General features: G+C 40.8%; 1 protein-coding gene across 2 annotated transcripts in view; it reads right to left on the bottom strand.

The window, feature by feature from the left end:
* The window catches only part of LOC131439303 (GTP-binding protein Di-Ras2), a 273,635-nt gene that overhangs the window by 19,940 nt on the left and 232,909 nt on the right, over nucleotides 1–20,786 (bottom strand). For both annotated transcript variants that reach the window (XM_058610163.1, XM_058610162.1), the window contains one exon: nucleotides 9,208–9,430. In XM_058610163.1, the coding sequence (XP_058466146.1) occupies nucleotides 9,208–9,430 (223 nt within the window). The remainder of the gene's footprint in view (nucleotides 1–9,207; nucleotides 9,431–20,786) is intronic.

Below are 20,786 nucleotides of genomic sequence, written 5' to 3'. Positions count from 1 at the left end.
CGTTTAAAGTTTATTAGGTCTATAAAATCGAAGAAAACAATTTATTTTTCTAGGGGTCTAACATCTTATTTTTTCTTTTGTATTTTGTTATAATAAATCATTAGCGAGGTGGCATTAGCAGTCAACATAATCTGCTAATGCACTGATGAGCTGAATGCGAAACGTAAAACAATCAAAACAGTCATGTGCCCTTCTGAACAAATCGGTACTCACGAGGTACCAAAACCTAAATGATTTCAAGGACGTTTTGTCATGTTTTTAAGTCAATCAAAATAGAAATCTTGAGCCCACGTGCCGAGCTCTTGCTTCTTCGCAAAATGGGATAAGCATAAATAAAGGCCCATAACTTCCAGAGTTTCGTTCCAAATTGGTTGGAAAATTTCACAGAATATTCTTGAAATGTTTTACTATAAGAAAATATAAAGAAAAAAATAAATGATTTTTCAAAAGTGTTAGAGCCTACCCGTCCCTTAAAGTGAAATTTAGCGTCATATAATGCTCGCAAAAATTTATCCGTTTCAGTTGAACGAACCGTCGCACAAAGAATACCAAGAAAAACGGACACATAACAACAGAACCTTTTTTCAATGATTGAGCGCAGTGGGCTTACCTCTCGTTATATTGGCTTGTAAAAAAGACTGGACGTAATGGATTTTTGAATCCTGCACACTTTGAATATATGCTAATTCGATCGTTGATGTTAGTGATTACTCTTACACTAGAGCTATAAATCATGAGTAATTATGAATGACTAACATGAGACTATATGTATATGTATTGACCAATTTTCTAACCATGTAAATGCCTGAGTTTAGTTTAGTTCTCCTTCAAAAGAACGATTGAAGACGAGATAACATTCAAGTATTTTCGCCAGTCGTTCGCCAGTCCCTTCCGCCGATGAGATAGAATTTACGTAAAAGTATTTACTTGACTCGCATGATAGAGCGCGGTCGAATTTACTTATCGAATACATTCAATGCCAATATATTTAATTCTAATTGACTTTCATTATCATTTTCGAATAAGTAGAAAGTATTATTTCTGTTGTGTCAATAGGATCATAGCACTAGCCATGTAATAGAAGCTATGCTAGGAGTCGGCTGCGAAGTTTGGTAAAACAGAAAGGCCAAATTTCTCAAAAGGAATGTAATTCCAAGACTTACACACCCAGACATTTTCCTGGCGTGGATTCAGTATTCTCCCAATACGGTACAATCTAAAATAATAACTGTTATACGATATTACACAGCCAAGCTTTATTGTTTCAGCAATATCAATGCATTGAACTCAACAGAATTGGACATTATTAGCATTATAAATGACAGTTACTTAGAAAATAAACGATTTCTTACAAAACCCATTTTATTGTATTCAACTCGTTTTTATTTCAACACAAAACCCAATGCTGCATAAATTCGCGTCATTATTTTATATGTAATTTTTGCTCACGATATAATGCCACCGTGCCACAGTGCATTTCTCACACCACCTCAATACGAAACAGCAGCGCGCAAGCAATAAAAAAAAATGCGAAAAAGTTTATGTAAACTTTTTCAAATTTCGGTTGTTTTAGCTAATATTTTATAATTTTGACTTGCATTTTCAGATTCTTTGTTAAACTCTGCTACAAACACTACTTTTCAGTTCTAAAATCATCCCCGTGAAACGGAACAGTAACCGTTTATACATTTCAAAAACCAATTACGGCTCGGCAAAGCAAAATTTCAAAATTCTAAGAATACTTAGTTATGATAATTTTGATTTCGAAAACTTAAGTTTTTTTGGTTTTTCGAAAATCGGTCTAGTTTTTGAATAATTGATCAAAAACGCGATCGCATTCCGTTACATTTCACCTTAAGGCAAAACAGCCATTTTTGCAAAACCGCAAAAGCAGTTGTCTCCGCAGCCATTGAACGAAAACTCAAAAACCTATTCTTAATCCTCCTAGTGGTGTGACTTTCTCTTGTCACTGACAAAGTCTCGTTAAAACATTTTTTGCTTTGTTCTATAAAATAAATTCTGACTCGAGTTTGGGATCATTTCGATTTCCGATCTCCTCTAGCTAAGTCGAATGGTATATAACAGTAGGGGTCTTCGGAGCTCCGATTTTTCCTGTAATTCTGTTACCTTTCTATGGATAAAGACAAAAAGAAACATCAGTCTTTCAGTTCATTTTTATTATTGTGTTTTTCTCACAAAGATTTATTTGTCGATTGCGGAGAAACTGCTTTTGAGCTTTCCAGCATTGGCAAGTCATGGTATAACATTTTCAACACTCTTCACTCTGTGATTCCGAAACCGGAAATCGGATCCGGATGAAATTTAGGAAATTCGTATGAGATCATAGCATCTTTCATTTGAATTTGATTTTGTAAAAAAAGTACAGCCATCGCTTCGAAAAGATCCCGTAATTTTAGTTTTTTGTCATTCAAGATGCTATGCTGGCTTACTAAATTTTCCTAACGGAGATGATGCCCAGTAAATCCGAACATCGGACGCATCGTGCAAGAAAGCTTTTGATTGCGTTTCGAGCTTGCATAGTGTATCGGTAGAACAAAAGAGTGAAGATATAGGGCAACGGCTCCCTATTTCATCTGAGCTCCTATTTCCATCTCATCCCTTCACCTCATAACTTTGAACATGAATAATATTTTACAACCTACCGGAAGCAAACTGTGAAAGGTTTTAAAATGATTTGAAAAGCTATTGTCACACTTTCCTATTGAAAGAAATGGTTTTAAATTCTTCGGTGATCGTTTTTTTTTTCATATAAAATAAACTCACTTTTCAATTTAGGACACATTTTCGTCTCAAGATTTACAGTTCGTCATGTTTATGAGTATCTACTAATCGATTCCTCTCAAAACATGATCACTATTTCGCACAATTACACTACCATTGAATGCTGGATGACTTCATAAATAATTATGTTCACTTGCCACTTGTTTAGTTAACGATTAAAAACTTCAAAATTCACCCGACAAGCAATAAAAGTCTTCAAAAATATGAGATGAAAGTTTTTCACTTAGTTCACTTGATTGCGCTTTGTTTTCATCTCATTTGGTTTCGCAAAGTTGCCAAGTTATTTCATAATGTTACAAAACAAAAATTGTTTATCTTCTTCAAATTATCATCAAAAAGTATGTTTTTGGTATCCGTGACATTAGTTTAATTATATTATTGATATTAATATTTCAATAAAACTGTTTCGGCTTCGAATATTACCAGAAAGAGCGTGTTAAATACTATTGAAATAACCATTGTGGCAAATCTAGTAGCACTGGTTTCATTCCGCTATACGCCAACATAACGCTGTGAAGTGTGTGTGTTTCATCGGCTGTGCACAGAGATGCCAGGTATTTTCATAGCAAATATGTTTTACTTTGCATAGAATATCTATATCTGTTCTATCTGTTTTCACTAATAAAATGATGTTAAAAGATAGTTCTTTAGATCTCTGTAAGTCATTGCCCCATTATTTAGATAATTCAACGAGTAAATTTTTTACCAATATAATGTGGAAAAATCCTGGTGGGTACGGTTGTATCGTTTGAGTTGTATATCTGGCAGCGGTAAGGCAGTCGGTCACCAGAATGTCTGCAAGCCATATTTTTCCAGCTGGCAGCGTTTAGTCAGCCATCTGGCAGCCATGCGAATGCGGGTGAGAGTGTAATAGTGGAATATTTTGTTTTGATTGCTGTCGCCATTGCTAATTTATAGGATGAATAAAAGATCAACGATAGGATGGATAAAAATCCATTGAGATGAAATTAGGAGCAGAGTAGTGAAAACATCATTAGTGTTTTTAGCTGTTTTATAAATATTAGTTGAATTTTCAAGAAATGTGAATCAATTTTCAACGTGGAGCAAGTCGAATGAAGCAGTAATATGAAATAGTTACAGTGATTTTAGTGGCTAAATCGGGGTTTGAAGGCGACGTCCTTACAAATGAGATGAAATAGGGAGCCCTTACCCTACCAAAGCAGAGAGCGGATATCCAATACTCAGGTGATGAGATATATCGGGGTTGGATTTCCAACCTCAAACATAGGGCCAGAGTTTTTCTGGCCCTAAGAGGTGAATGACCTAAAGGTTAAAGCCTCCATGATCGAGACAAAAGAATGTTTAACACTCTTGCACACCCTATCGGGGAGACGGCGGCTCGAAAATGGCTTGTTTGATATTCCTTCGCTCTGTTTCTCTAGCGATACATAATGTAAAAATAAAGCTTTTTTAGGTCGACGCGATTGATGCAAATGGTGCAGAATTGTCCGATGACGGGCCGATCGAAGCGCTACAATCGGCCCTATATCGTGCTCAATCGGTCCGATAATCGGCCCGATGATCGGACCGATGCGGGTCGACAACATCCACCGGGAAGTATCACACAAAGCGCACAAAGCTACACAGCAAGTATCACACAAAGCGTAGCCAGCAAGTATCACGTTTTATAGCAAAACGATTTGAAGCTTTAACTAGTTTGCTTTGATCATAAGTGTCATGCGAGTTTGGATGAAATACTATGTTATGTCGTTTTCGTCTGAGAAATAGGCAACTACACCCCAGTGAATCCGAACACCGGACGCATCGTGCACGAAAGCTTTTGGTTGCGTTTCGAGCTTACATAGTGTATCGGTAGAACAAAAGAGTGAAGATATACCAAAGCAGAGAGCGGATGTCTGATACTCAGGAGAGATGCGATATATCAGGGTTTGGATTTGCAACCCTGAACATAGGGCAAGAGTTTTTCTGGCCCTAAAGAGGCGAACGACCTTAAGGGTAAAGCCTCTATGATCAAAACAAAACAGTGTTTAACACTCCTTCACACACAATCGGGGAGACGGCGGCTCGAAAATGAGAAATTGTTTGATATTCCTTCGCTATGTTTCTCTAGCGATACATAATGTAAAAATAAAGCTTTCTTAGGTCGACGCGGTTCATGCAAATGGTGCAGAATTGTCCGATGACGGGCCGATCGAAGCGCTACAATCGGCCCTATATCGTGCTCAATCGGTCCGATAATCGGCCCGATGATCGGACCGATGCGGGTCGACAAAATCCACCGGGACAAATCGCTGTGTTACACATTCACAAGAGAAACAACGCTATAAAAATAACTGCATGCATTCAAAACTTGAACACAAGCATTGCGAGGAGAAGCTTAAATATCGAAATCTGTTCCACTAGTAAGTACAAAGGTAAAATTGTATATATTAGGGCTATTGATAAAATTTCGTCGGATACAAGATAAATTCAAATCAAGGCAAACAAAGTCTATGTTCTGGGTTCGCGTGTTCGACGTTGGTTCCTAAGTCAAATCAATCTAAGGAGACTCTCGTGCAATTGCACATTCAAAAGTATGCTGATTGATGGAACTGTTTGATTGAAAATATCGATTATTGGAATGGTTGCCTTGTTCTACATCAATATCTCGAACAATCCCAATTCTTTAGTAATATTTATGAAAACATGTGTTGTATGAGCAAAGCATTTGGTAAACGACTGGACAATGCTCAATTCAGGCCCCAATGTGGTTCTTAGCCTCTTGTCCAGTAACTCCTATCCCTACCTCCCCGCGGTACCGGCTGGGGTACGAGTAACCATAGGAAAGATCGGGTAACCAACCCCGGAGGGACCTTGGTCGTATGCTGACTGAAAAGGGGGGGCTTACCTTCTCTTTACAGAGAACGAGCCTACCCGAGCGTCTGTTCCCCATGCTGGGACGGCTCGGAACAGCGTCTGTTATCCATGTTAGGAGCGGCTGATTACCGTCCTTGTGTCAGTGTGGGACTCTAAACAGTGCTGACACGATGGCCCTCCGGCGAGACAGGAGGTTGGTGCAGGCCTAACAAGCCGCCCGGAAAACACATGTTACGTACGATCAAGAAAGAAATACGACTCGGAATAATCGGCAAAGACCTACGCGACGAACTAAGGAGTACGATTGGAAGCTTTGCACATGGAACTGCAAATCGCTTGGCTTCCCAGGATACGACCGAATGCTGCATGATGAGCTTCAAATCCGCGGCTTCGATGTCGGAGCACTGCAGGAACTTTGTTAGACGGGACAGAAGGTGTGGAAAAGTGGACATCGAGCGGCTACCTTCTACCAGAGCTGTGGCACAACCAACGTTCTAGGAACGGGATTTGTAGTGTTGGGCAAGATGCGACAGCGCGTGATTGGGTGGCAGCCAATCAGTGATAGAATGTGCGTATTGAAGATCAAGAGCCATTTCTTCAATTACAGCATCATCAACATGCACTGCCCACATGAGACGAGACCCGATGATGAGAAGGAAGCATCCTACGCGCAGCTGGAACAAACCTACGACAGCTGTCCACGGCGGGATGTAAAACTCGTTATCGGCGACATGAATGCTCAGGTAGGCCGGGAGGCAATGTACAGGCCTGTGACCAGGCTGGAGAGCCTGCACGCAGTAACAAACGACAACGGTCAACGATGCGTAAACTTTGCAGCCTCCCGAGGAATGGTAAATCGAAGCACCTTCTCCCTTCGCAAAGATATCCACAAAGTCACATGGAGATCACCTGATCAACATACGGAAAATCAAATCGACCAGGTTCTCATCGACGGGCGATTCTTCTCCGACGTCATCAATGTCCGCACTTACCGCAGTGCCAACATTGATTCTGACCACTACCTTGTCGCGGTTTGTATGCGTTCAAAACTATCGACGGTGCACAATACTCGTCGCACAGGAACGCCGGGACTCAATATCGAGCAGCTACGTAGCATTCGTACTGCAGAGGAATACGCGCAACAACTAGAGCTAGTGCTACCAACGGAAGAGCAGCTTGATGCGGCGACTCTTGAAGACGGCTGGAGGAACATAAGGTCCGCCGTGAGTTGCACTGCTGCAACCGTTCTAGGTACGAGGTTATCGAATCGAGGAAATGACTGGTTTGATGGCGAATGTCAGCAGTTGGTCGAAGAGAAGAATGAAGCAAGGGCGAGGATGCTACAACACCGCACTAGAGCGAACGAGGAACGATACAGACAGGCGCGGAACAGACAGAACACTTTTTTCCGGAAGAAAAAGCGTAACCTTGAGAAGATGACGGAAACCTACATCGGACTGAAAGCTGAAGCTAGGCGTATCGGACTGGCCATAAATGCGACGAAAACAAAATACATGAGATGAAGAGGCTCTAGAGAAAAAACACTACGCCTCCCACCACGAATATTGATAGACGGTGACGATATCGAGGTGGTTGACGAGTTCGTGTATTTGGGCTCACTGGTGACCGCCGATAATGACACCAGCAGAGAAATTCATAGACGTATTTTGGCAGGGAATCGTGCGTACTTTGGATTCAGAAAAACCAACGCGCCCTTAGTGTTCTCGAAAGAAAAGTACTGAGGACCATCTATGGCGGAGTGCAGATGGAAGACGGAATGTGGAGACGGCGTATGAATCACGAATTGCAACAGCTGCTAGGAGAATCACCTATCGTACGGAGAGCTAAAATCGGACGTCTACGATGGGCTGGGGATGTCATAAGGATGTCGGACGACAGCCCAGTGGAAATAGTTCTTGAATCTAATCCGAATGGTACAAGAAGAAGAGGAGCGCAGCGAGCAAGGTGAATCGATCAAGTGGAGGGTGATCTTAGAAGCATCCGTGCCTTGAGTGGCTGGCGACGAGCAGCCATGGACCGAGTTATGTGGAGACGTATGCTTGATACAGCAAAGGACACCCCAGGCCTATAGCTGTTAGGTAAGGTAAGTATGAGCAAAGCATCATTACATCACTAGGTGGATTAAAAAAGTTTTATTTTAAGTTATATGCATCCTTATCTTTATACAGGTTATCAGTAACGTAAGACGAACAAGTCATTATTATTATGACAGGAAGATTCACCGACCGTTCATCAAATGAAACTTTTACTGAACTGCGATGACTACAGATTCAGCTGTTTGTGAATCAGTAAAATTTCACTGATATCCGTAAGAAGGTGAAAAGTGAAAGGAAAGAAACTTTCTGAAAAGAAGTTTGGCGTAAATTGAACGTTCTTTTGGTTATGCAGAAATGCGTACCTGAAACTTCAGTAAATAAAACTATCAATAAGAAAGATTTGATGGTATTATGGAGTTACTGCTACAGTCAATTATAATGAATTGAGTATTGCGAACAGTCTTACTATACATCGAGTTGTGTGCAGTAATCGATGCCAAAAATGCGGCGGTAGAATTTTAAGCAGTTCCCATGCACGAAACACTTCCCGTGGATTAGTCATGTCAGTTCTACTAAAAATTACCATATACCAGGTTTGTAAATTAGCATGATGAAGGCTTTCTCATTTGGTTATATGGTATTTAACGTCTGCCGAAGATTTTAATATACCGTTTACTTACTCAATTGAGTTATAAATGTTTTACGAAAATTTCGGTTTCCAGACATGCATTTCGTACAACACATTTACGTACGCAGTTAAAGGTAACGTGTCAGCCTTGATTTATTGTGGGATACATCAGCATATGGTGCGGCATAGTATATATTAAAACACATCCGTCGTTAGTTTGCGTTCGCAAAATTGATTAAGCACAGGCTACGCAGTGCATCAAACTCGTTTCGATGCATGACGGTATTTTCCTCCAAAGGCTTACGGTAAACCTGCCCGTTCGAAAGGTCACACTAGTGTAAACAAATTTTGATGTATCCGATGGCTACCCACTGAGTTCATAAACTTGTCACCCGTTTTTTGTGTTGCGTTCGTTTATGTCATGACGATGGTAGTTCCTTGCGAGATTAATCGTGGCGCTTGTCGAGTCGAATGATTGAATTGATCAGGAGTCTGTAGAAGGTAGTTTGATATGGAAGAACGAGTCGATTCATTTTTTTTCTTTTAATGTTCTGTGCTCGGTAACATTGTGTATTTTTCTCCGTTCCTAGGCAGGCTAATACAATTCTGCTTCCAATAGACTAAGCGATTTTCAAACGATAGTGAGCTTTAGGCCAGAAAGATTCGATTGCGGAAGAGAGGCTCGATGAACATTCTTCCCACACCGATGATGTCAGGAACCGTGAGCAATTGAGTTATGGAGTCGAGCGTGTGGGCGAAAAGTCATAGGTCGTTACTAACTTTCAACAAATTTACATTGCATATGGTGGAAATGGGAAAAACATGTTGCGCTCTGTTGCGTTACGTTGCTAGAACAATTCAATTATACACAATGATGCTTACCTCGTACGAACCGGATGTGTCCAGGATGTCCAGCGTGAGGTTTACCCCACCGACGGAAAAGTGACCGTGGTGCATCTCCTCGACAGTCCGTTTGTACTTGGGCGAAAATGTGCTGTACAGGAACTGGGTGATCAGCGAACTTTTGCCGACCTTGGCCGCTCCCATGACAACGATTTTGTGCCGCACGTTGGAGTTTATCGAGTTTTCATCATTTTTGAGGGGTCTGGAAGTGTGGTAGAAAACCAAAAATGAACAAATTGTTGCTCGGGGAAAGCAAATTGAACATCGCTGATTAATTTATACTAGAGTGACTATAATCAGAGTGGCGACAGCTGTTCGTTTGGAATGACAGCTACCAGTTCCAAACGAGCAAACGACCTGTCAATTCAATGTAAAGCTAATGGAATGTGTTGAATTGTTGCCAACATTGCGGATGAGATGTCGTCACTCTGGTTATAGGCACTCTAATTTATACTGTTACGAAATTTGTGCTGCATAAGGGGCCGCCTAGGATCTTCTTCTTCCATGTTATTGATTGTTATTCAGGATTATAAATTGAAAGTTAAAAATCAACTATTGCGCAAATTCGTTTATATTACAAAGTTAATAACAGAGATAACATATATCGGTATATTGAATACATAGTAAAAAACACTTGATATTAATATTTCAAGCAATAAATTAATATTTTTCTCGGTAGCCGGCTGCCCAGATCAACTAATATAACCAATTAATAATTTTAATAAATAATTAAAATATTTTTGTCTAAATCCTATTCACTTTTTTTATTTGTATCACGTAATTTCATTTATAAAAATTGGGAAGTTTTTATTCTTTACGCGATAGTATTGCAAATTTTTTTTCAGTTTCCTCGAATAAGAGCTGTGAATCAAGACTTCCCGGGACTTCAATATAGGATATTTGAAACGTTCATTCGGGAAGTTAGTGAGTTTAGTGATGCATCCGAGCATCTTGAAACCGGAACATACTGAGTCGCGCGCGAATACTACCGATACTGAAATTTTTACTAACAAATATCCTCCTCCCGTGACACTTGTGGTGTGCGCAGTAGTATATACGGCCTCTAGTAACAACAAGTGTTGGACTAACAACCCTTTCCATTCCTTAGACGATCTACGTTCGGGCCTGGCCGGCGCCGGTACTGATCAATGAATTCTGGGATTACCAGAGGATGTACATTGAAGGATGATTTGCCAGTCCCAGGTCGGATCATCTAGAAACTCCCTGTACAATTTCAGCTAATCCCGATCAGTAACGGAGTAGCAACCAGGGGTGGTCGCTCAAGCTCAAGCTCAAGCTCAGCCAATGGAATTACATACCGGCTTCAGTGAAAATAAAAAATATCGGTGACGACGAATTTGAGTTTGCCGGACGGATGCTACACTGACGGCGAGCTGCACTGAAAAGGCACGGTGCCGGATAGGTGTAAATGCGCGCATAGAAAACGAATGAAATAATATCAGTATCCGTGCACGGTGTCGTGCCGGCACTGAACCGGACCGGATATGTGTGAATAGTCCTTAAGGGTTTGCCAAACAAATTCTTAATAACGAATATTCGATTTGATCCAGTGCGCTCATCAGTCACAATGAAACAGACAACAGACGTTTGGTTTCAGGTTGTTGATTTTTTTCCGATCCACTCTTGTGACCAAAGATTGAAAGATTGATTGCTCAAAATGAAATATATAATTCAATTTTGATAAAACCCGCTATAAATATACTTAAAATCCATATGATATTCGATATTTATGGTGAAATTAACCATTGTACATATTGAAAACGCGCGCGCCATCGATATTTTGTGCATTAAAACATCGACAAACAATAAATATTTATACTTCATTGCCGTTTCAACCTTCCGAGTGAACGGACGTGCTTTGTGTTTACTGCGAAAGCGTTGAAAACCAGTGCCGTGTGTGATAAAGTGACCGGACGATCAAAACTAGATTGCTATTGTGTAATAGACAATAGTGCTTTTTCCTGTGAGAGGTTTTATGCACATTATATACTGAAGCAGTGTATTGTTGTGAGCGGACGATCGAAACAGTACCGTTAGCCGGTGATTGTTCGATCGATCAAAACAGGCCCAGCGGTGTACGTGATATCACTGTGCGGATTAAAAAAGAGTGTGCTTTTTCCTCTCGGAGGTTTTTTGCACACCATCGCAGCGGCGATACGCCGATCGACGAGGGCTAGGCCTTGGTGGCCCCCGTTGGATTTAAGTTAAGTATCATTATTTAGTTTTTTTTTCCTTCCTGCATTCGACTGTTCTATTTCTCCCCGATTCACTTATTTCTGTGCGGAGGTAGCTCCGCAACATGTCTAGTGTAAATTCTGACCCCCCCGTTCCCGATGATCAAATGGAGACTTCCCTTGACTATAAAAAGTCTCGCATAAAGAGCTATCCGGATGGGCTCGCACTACCGGCCGGTCCTTATGCGGTCTATTTCCGGACCAAATCGAAAGAAAAAAAATTAAATATTTTAAAAATATCGCGGGACCTGTCCTCGCGATACAATACTATAAAAAGTTTTGATAAGATACGTCCAGACAAGCTCAGGGTCCTGTTTACCAGTTCAAAACAGGCTAATGAGCTCGTTCAAAATGATCCTTTTACGCGGGAGTACCGCGTCTACGTGCCAGCTCGTGAAGTCGAAATCGACGGTGTGGTCACCGATTCGAGTTTGACTTGCGAGGACGTTCTTAAGTACGGGGCGGGTTGTTTTAAAGACCCCTCACTTAAGAATGTCAAGATACTGGATTGCAAGCGATTGCATTCAGTATCGATCGCCGGGGATGGAACAAAGTCCTATCCCCAATCAGACTCTTATCGTGTGACCTTCGCCGGTTCTGCTTTGCCCAACTACATCCTCTTGGACCGGGTTCGTTTGCCTGTTCGCCTATTCGTACCCCGAGTAATGAACTGTACTAATTGCAAACAACTGGGGCATACAGCTACCCATTGCAGCAATAAGCCACGTTGTGCTAACTGTGGGGAAGCTCATGCGGACGGCTCTTGCGGTAAGGATGCTGAAAAGTGTCTCTACTGTAAGGAGGGTCCGCATGACCTCTCTGATTGTCCCGCTTACAAACTGCGAGGTGATCGAATGAAGCGTTCCCTAAAGGAGCACTCCAAGCGTTCTTTCGCAGAGATGCTTAAAAGTGCCACCCCTCCTAAACAGACAACGAACCCATATGCCTGCTTGTCAACTGACGAGAGCGATTCTGACGACCCTTTGGAAGGTCCATCTTCGGCGGTCCCTCATAGCTGTAGGAAAAGAATAAATAAATCCTCTCATAAGCTACCTAGTAAGGGTTCGAAGGTGTCTTCCGAAGGGCTTCGAAAAGTTACAGCTAACGGGAATCGGGACACAACACCGAAGCAAAAAGCTCCTGGTCTCGGAAAACTCAATTCCGAGATGGAATTCCCACGACTTCCCGGGACTACAAAATCCCCAAGCGTCCCAGAAAATCTACCAGAGAACCAACTAGGTGCTGGACTTATCAAGTTCTCTGATGTTGTGGACTGGATTTTTACAACTTTCAATATTTCAGACCCTCTTAGAAGCATTTTAATTGCTTTCATGCCAACAGTAAAAACATATTTGAAGCAGTTGACTGCAAATTGGCCCCTTCTCTCAGCGATTGTATCCTTCGATGGCTAAATCATCCACCGAGGTCACGGATCTAATCACTGTTTTACAGTGGAATTGCAGAAGTATCATCCCAAAAATAGATTCTTTTAAATTTCTAGTAAATAATCTGAAATGTGACGCATTTGCATTGTGCGAAACTTGGCTAACTTCTGAAATATCCTTAAACTTCCACGATTTTAACATTATTCGCCTGGATCGAGATGTTCCCTATGGAGGAGTACTTTTGGGGATCAAAAAGTGCTATTCTTTTTATCGAATTAACCTCCCCTCGATACCAGGTATTGAAGTTGTCGCATGTCATGTTACAATCAAAGGTAAGGACCTTTGTATTGCTTCCATCTACATTCCCCCTAGAGCCTTGGTTGGGCATCGGCGGCTCAGTAATATCATAGAGCTCCTTCCCGCACCGACGTTGGTTTTAGGAGACTTTAACTCACACGGTACGGGATGGGGCTGTCTTCACGACGATAACAGATCAGCTATGATCCATGATATTTGCGACAACTTCAATATGACAATCTTGAATACGGGAGAAATGACACGGATTCCTGCACCACCAGCAAGACCAAGTGCGCTGGATTTATCCCTTTGCTCGACATCGCTACGGTTGGATTGCACGTGGGAGGTAATTCCTGATCCCCACGGTAGTGATCATCTACCGATCGTAATATCAATCACCAGCGGCTTAAAACCATCGAAGACAATCAATGTTTCGTATGACCTCACACGAAATATTGATTGGAATAGCTATGCGACCTCGATATCTGAGAAACTTGAAAGAACTCTACAACTTCCTCCGGAGGAAGAGTACACGTTTTTGGCTGGCTTGATTCTCGATACTGCGATTCAAGCTCAGACGAAACGTGTACCCGGCGCAAAAACTAACATCCGTCCTCCCAACCCGTGGTGGGACAAAGAGTGCACAAATTTAAACGCGGAGAGAGCCTCCGCGTATAAAAAATTCAGAAAAAATGGAACACCTGATAATTACCGGAATTACGCGGCGTTAGACGTTAAAACTAAGAACTTGATTAGAGCCAAGAAACGCGGTTACTGGCGTCGGTTTATAGACGGCTTAACGAAAGAAACATCTATGAGCACTCTTTGGAACACAGCCCGACGAATGCGCAACCATAACACCACGAATGAAAGCGAGGAATACTCCAACCGCTGGATATTCGATTTCGCTAAAAAAGTATGCCCAGACTCTGTTCCGGAACAGAAGATCACCCGCGCCGCGACACCAAATACAAACGAATCACCGTTTTCGATGGTAGAGCTTTCACTTGCACTTTTGTCATGTAACAATAAAGCCCCGGGATTAGACAGAATAAAATTCAACTTGTTGAAAAATCTGCCTGACCCCGCCAAAAGGCGCTTGCTGAATTTATTCAACAAGTTCCTCACGGGTAATATTGTCCCACACGACTGGAGACAAGTCAGAGTTATCGCCATCCAAAAACCAGGGAAACCAGCCTCCGATCACAATTCGTATCGGCCGATTGCTATGCTTTCCTGTATCCGGAAATTGTTCGAAAAAATGATTCTGTTTCGTCTAGACAATTGGGTCGAAACTAATGGTTTACTTTCAGATACACAATTTGGTTTCCGCAGGGGCAAAGGAACGAACGATTGTCTTGCGTTGCTCTCAACAGAAATTCAAATGGCATTTGCTCGTAAAGAACAAATGGCGTCAGTTTTCCTAGACATTAAGGGGGCTTTTGACTCAGTTTCTATAAATATCCTATCTGAGAAGTTGCATCAGCATGGTCTTTCGCCAGTTTTGAACAACTTTTTACATAATCTATTGTCTGAGAAACACATGTACTTTGCGCATGGTGATTTGTCGACAATACGATTCAGCTACATGGGTCTTCCTCAGGGCTCATGCTTAAGCCCCCTTTTATACAATTTTTACGTAAGTAATATCGATGAATGTATCAACACATCTTGCACGCTAAGACAACTTGCCGACGACAGCGTTGTGTCTATTATAGGACCCAAAGCTGCCGATCTCCAAGGACCATTACAAGATACTCTCGACAACTTATCATCATGGGCTCTTCAAATGGGTATCGAGTTCTCTACGGAGAAAACTGAGCTGGTTGTATTTTCGAGGAAGCGAGAACCAGCACAATTACAGCTTCAACTAGGGGGTGAAACCATAGCTCAGGCCTTCGCATTTAAATATCTCGGGGTCTGGTTCGACTCCAAAGGCACCTGGGGATGTCACATTAGGTATCTGAAACAAAAATGCCAGCAGAGAATCAACTTTCTTCGTACAATAACCGGATCATGGTGGGGTGCCCACCCAGGAGACCTGATCAGGTTGTATCAAACAACGATATTGTCCGTGATGGAATACGGATGCTTCTGCTTCCGATCAGTGGCGAACACTCATTTAATCAAGCTGGAAAGAATTCAGTATCGTTGTTTGCGTATTGCCTTGGGTTGCATGCAATCGACTCATACGATGAGCCTCGAAGTGCTGGCAGGCGTTCTTCCACTGAAAAACCGGTTCTGGGATCTCTCATATCGTTTGCTCATTCGATGCGACATTTTGAATCCTCTGGTGATTGAAAACTTCGAAAGGTTAGTTGAGCTTAACTCTCAAACCCGTTTTATGTCCTTGTATTTTGATTACATGGCTCAGAATATTAATCCTTCTTCGTTTGTTTCCAACCGTGCTCATTTCTTGGATACTTCTGATTCTACTGTGTTTTTCGACACATCCATGAGAGAAGAAATTCGTGGAATTCCGGATCACGTGCGCCCTCAAGTGGCCCCAAATATTTTTTATAATAAATTTAGAACAGTCAACTGTGAAAAGGTGTTTTACACTGACGGATCAAACATCAACGAGTCCACAGGCTTCGGCATCTTCAATCAAAACATCACCGCTTCTTACAAACTCAGTGATCCGGCTTCAGTTTACGTCGCAGAATTAGCTGCTATTCAGTACACCCTCGAGATCATTGAAACCATGCCCAAAGACCATTACTTCATTGTCACGGACAGTCTAAGTTCAATAGAAGCTCTCCGGGCAATGAAGCCAGGAAAGTATCCCCCATATTTCCTGGGGAAAATACGGGAACATTTGAGAACTTTATCTGAACGGTCTTATTTAATATCGTTAGTCTGGGTCCCTTCGCATTGTTCCATTCCGGGCAATGAAAAGGCAGACATATTGGCTAAAGTGGGCGCATTGGAAGGTGATATTTATGAAAGACCAATCTGCTTCAATGAATTTTTCAGTATTTCTCGTCAGAAAACTCTCGAAAGTTGGCAAACTTCATGGACGAATGACGAACTGGGACGATGGCTACACTCCATTATCCCTAAGGTATCGACGAAACCTTGGTTCAAGGGGATGAACATGAGTCGTGATTTCATTCGCGTTATGTCACGGCTCATGTCAAATCACTATACATTCAACGCACATCTCCGGCGTATCGGGATCGTGGAGAACGGGCTCTGCACCTGTGGCGACGGTTATCAGGACATCGAGCATGTCGTGTGGTCGTGCGTAGAGTATCGTGACGCCAGGTCGAAGCTACTGGAATCCCTCAGGGCCCGAGGTAGACCGCCTGAGGTGCCGGTTCGGGATGTGTTGGCGAGTCGGGATAGTTCATATATGCTTCTCATATACCAGTACCTCAAACACATTGATATACAGGTGTAATGTGTTATTCCTCGCTCAGAAAATATAATCTCCACCTACAGGTTCGACACTAACATCCGCCCGATTCTCTCGATCCCCGTCCCTGTTCACCATCTTCATTGGAATTAACAAGATCTTTTTTTTTGTCACTAACTTTTTCGTTCCCCTTTCCCTGTTTTTTCACCATCTCGATGGCAACTAATTAGATCTCTGTCGTTTTCAAACATTTTGTTCCCACACCCCTTTTTTACCCCGTTTCCCACAATATTTACTTCTTTTTTTCATTCTCTTCCGTAACATCACCATCACCGGAAGACCGCTCCAGTCAATGACCAGCATGCGGGCCACCCGCCGGGCCTTAGTAGCCTGGGGGTGTTTCCCGCGGACCCTCACGGACCGAAGAATGCGGCCAACATAGAAAATTACCATCGCCATCTGGAATCATCTCATCCTAAATTCAATTCACCGGCCACTACCGATCGCCAGATACTATATTACATAATGATACTACTCTAGTTTTAAGTTAGACGATAATTAAGATTAGTAAATACCCTTGGCATCTTAGAGCTTAAGCAGTGTGCCTTAATATTATATTATATTATTGAATAAAAAAAAAAAAAATATTTATACTTTTATTCCCATCACATGCAATGTCGGAATGTATTCAAATAGAATTTTTTTATTGGTAATTTATATTAGTTTCTCATATATCAAAATTAAAACAGTAGACCACATGCCATAAATATAATGAATTCTTTGTAATCTAGTGAATATTCAATTCTGTGGTCATAATGGTAGCCATTTGCATAAGTTTTTCCAAACATACACTACCATGACAAAGCGAACAAATATTCTCTTTAGTAGAGAAAACAAACTTCTAAAACCTGTTTTAATCCACCTAGTGGTGTAATGATGCCTTTCTCATATTACTCATTACATCATAAATATTACCGTGAAATTCGCAAAAACAACTGTTCAGTGAATAGAAATAGAAAAATTTATTCGGACCTAATCTTACCTCCTGTTTACCGTGTAGTTACGGAACCGGAAATAATATCCACAACAAATTTAGGAATTCTGTATAAGGAGGGTATCGAAAATAAGCTATCCACATACATTTGTGTTGTATGCATGTATTTGTGATGTTTTTTTGCTCAGATCACAGCATGCTGTGCGTGTTGCTGTCAGCTTTCAATCGTTTACTTGTTTGTGCGGTACAAATTCGACGTTTTCAAAATGTCGCGTATTGAAAAAGAAGTGAAAATTAAGGTTCTGGAAACATGGCTAAGTGAGAAGGGTATTACTATGCGAAAATTGGCGAAGCGGTATGGAATTCATCATGCCAGTGTTAAAACCATCATTAATAAGTTTGAGGAACACTATTCCTTGGATGAGCTACCAGGAAGAGGCAGAAAACCCGGTTCTTCCAACCCGAAACTGAATCAGGAAGTGGTATCTCTAATCATGAAGAACAAATCAATGTCAATACGTGTATCAAGAGGCGAAATCAACTAAAGACCTACAAGAAGCAGAAAATCTCGAAATAAAGTGTAGAACAGAAGAAGCGAGCAGCAACAAGGGCCCGGAAATTGTATTCGCGTCTATTGCAGTGTCCGGATGCATGCGTTTTGATGAACGATGAGACTTACGTAAAGGAGGACTCAAAAACCCTTCCAGGTCCACAATATTTTACTGTCGTCATTGGGGAGGATGTGAGCAATGCGGACAGGTCGATTCAAGTGGGGGAAATACGGTCGAAAGGTACTGATATGGCAAGCAATATGTTCCTGTGGTTTGAAGTCAACCAATTTTTACACTACCGGAACTATAAATGCAGAAATCTATCGATCTGAGTGCCTCCAGAAAAGATTGCTGCCTCTACAAAAGAAGCATAGCACGCCTCCACTGTTTTGGCCGGATTTAGCGCCGGCTCACTATGCCAAAACCACTCTCAATTGGCTTTCGGAAATGGGTATAAATTTCTTTGAGAAAAATATCAATCCACCAAATTGCCCTCAGCTTCGACCCATCGAACGTTACTGGGCAATCGTGAAGAGGGTCTTCAAAAAGACTGTTAAGGCAGCTGGGAACATGCAGGAGTTCAAAAGAATTTGGACTCTAGCGTTAAAAACCTCGTACAATAAAGGATCAATTTTTAGTTTGAATAAAATATTGTTTTATGAAGTTAGGTGATTTGCAGTTTTCAATAACCATTTCAAATTCGTTCGAAACCGGATTCAGACGACCGGAATAGAATCGTTCGCCAGCATCCAATACGACCTACAAATTGTAACAGTTTTGAATCTAGTAAAACATAGACTTACTATCTCATGCTCTATTTCATGATTGAACCAATTAAACGAAATTTAACAAATGAAACGAACCTGCGTTTTTGTTACTTCTGCATATTTAAATCAAGCTAAACAGCATGATGCAGCAGCACAAAACATGTAGTAACATTTATTATTATTATTATTATTATTATTATTATTATTATTATTATTATTATTATTATTATTATTATTGTTATTATTATTATTATTATTATTATTATTATTATTATTATTATTATTATTATTATTATTATTATTATTATTATTATTATTATTATTATTATTATTATTATTATTATTATTATTATTATTGACATCACTATACCACCGGTACGGTATTACTGCACTACCGGCTGTGGAAATTGCATATTTTTTTAAATGAACTTCAATTCATTGACATTCTTTTATTTTGTTATATCATTTATTTTACCCTGGCTTTACATTCTTTTATTCTTTCGGGCGCACATATAAACTAGCAAAAATTTTTATCAACCGTCTTCTTCCAATATCACACACTAGTAGCAGACATCCGTAACCGTTTCGTTTTCTTTATAGCGTGTACGAAATAGAACAAAGCACGCATCGTTCGTTTTGGGTTTTCTTCTTCCACGTTACACGGTATTGTATTGTCATTCTATATGCCAATTTGAAAGCTTCGACACTCATCGCTTCGAAGATAATATGAGCTTTAAATCAAATCAAAATTTGTGAAAATCGGTTCAAGCATCGCAGAGAAATCGGAGTGAATTCTATTTTATGAGTTTTTCATAACCACTTTCGGTGCTTCCGGAACTGGAAAAGGGGGACCAGTAGTACCGAATTAAGTTTTTATGTTCATAAACTAACAAGCTCTGCAAACTAGAACAATTTATCAGACAGTTTTATGGGATTTGTACCTGTTTTAGACCATCGTTCGTGGAAAAATGCTAATGAAATTTCCACTTATCACGCTTTAGTTCCGGAACCGGAAGTCGGATCCAGATAAAATGTTTCACAAAGTTTTAGGAAACTATTAGACCTATCATTTGAATCTTAGTTTGCGAAAATCGGGGGAGCTGTTTCAGAGATAATTGCAAACTTTTTCTCAAATTTTCACATAATAATATATAACTCCGGAAGCTGGAGTCGGATCCAAATGAAATTCAATAACAGGCTATGGGACCATAATACCTTTTTTTTAAATCTTAGTTTGTGAAAATCGGTTCAGCCATCTCTGAAAAAATCGGATCGGGATGAAATTCAATAGCAGGCTATGGGCATAAATCAAATAAACATAGATTTCCCAATGTACGGTGACACTAACAGCACCTCTAGTGAGAAACGGGTGTACTTTTTTCCATTAGCTACTGTCGTAAATCAAATAAACATAGATTTCCCAGTGTAATAGTAATGTAGTTGAGCAACCCGTGACACCAAAAGCGCCGTCTGGGAGAGAATGCGTGCGTAAATGCATCTAAAATGCATGCATAAAGTTGCCTGCGCATTTAACACAACCACAGTAGCTAATGGAAAAAAATACACCCGTTTCTCACTAGAGGTGCTGTTAGTGTCACCGTACATGGGAAATCTATGTTTATTTGATTTATGCTACTGTGGTTGTGTTAAATGCGCAGGCAACTTTATGCATGCATTTTAGGAGCATTTACGCACCCATTCTACGTCAAATGGCGCTTTTGGTGCAAGGGTTGCTCAACTACGGAACTATTACACTTGGGAATCTAGGTTTATTTTATTTATGCTATGGTACCATGAGACCTTGCATTTGATTTAGTTTGTGAAAATCGGTTCAGCCACCTCTGAGAAAAGTGAGTGCATATTTTGTTACATACATACACACACCGACGGACACACACGATTTTTTCTATAATCTCATCTCGGGTGCTGGAACACGTTCTACGGAGCGGTT

This window comes from Malaya genurostris, chromosome 3 (genome assembly GCF_030247185.1).
Source record: "Malaya genurostris strain Urasoe2022 chromosome 3, Malgen_1.1, whole genome shotgun sequence".
Taxonomy (NCBI): domain Eukaryota; kingdom Metazoa; phylum Arthropoda; class Insecta; order Diptera; family Culicidae; genus Malaya; species Malaya genurostris.
The sequence above is the reverse complement of the archived record's forward strand: the minus strand, read 5'-3'. Positions and strand labels throughout refer to the sequence as shown.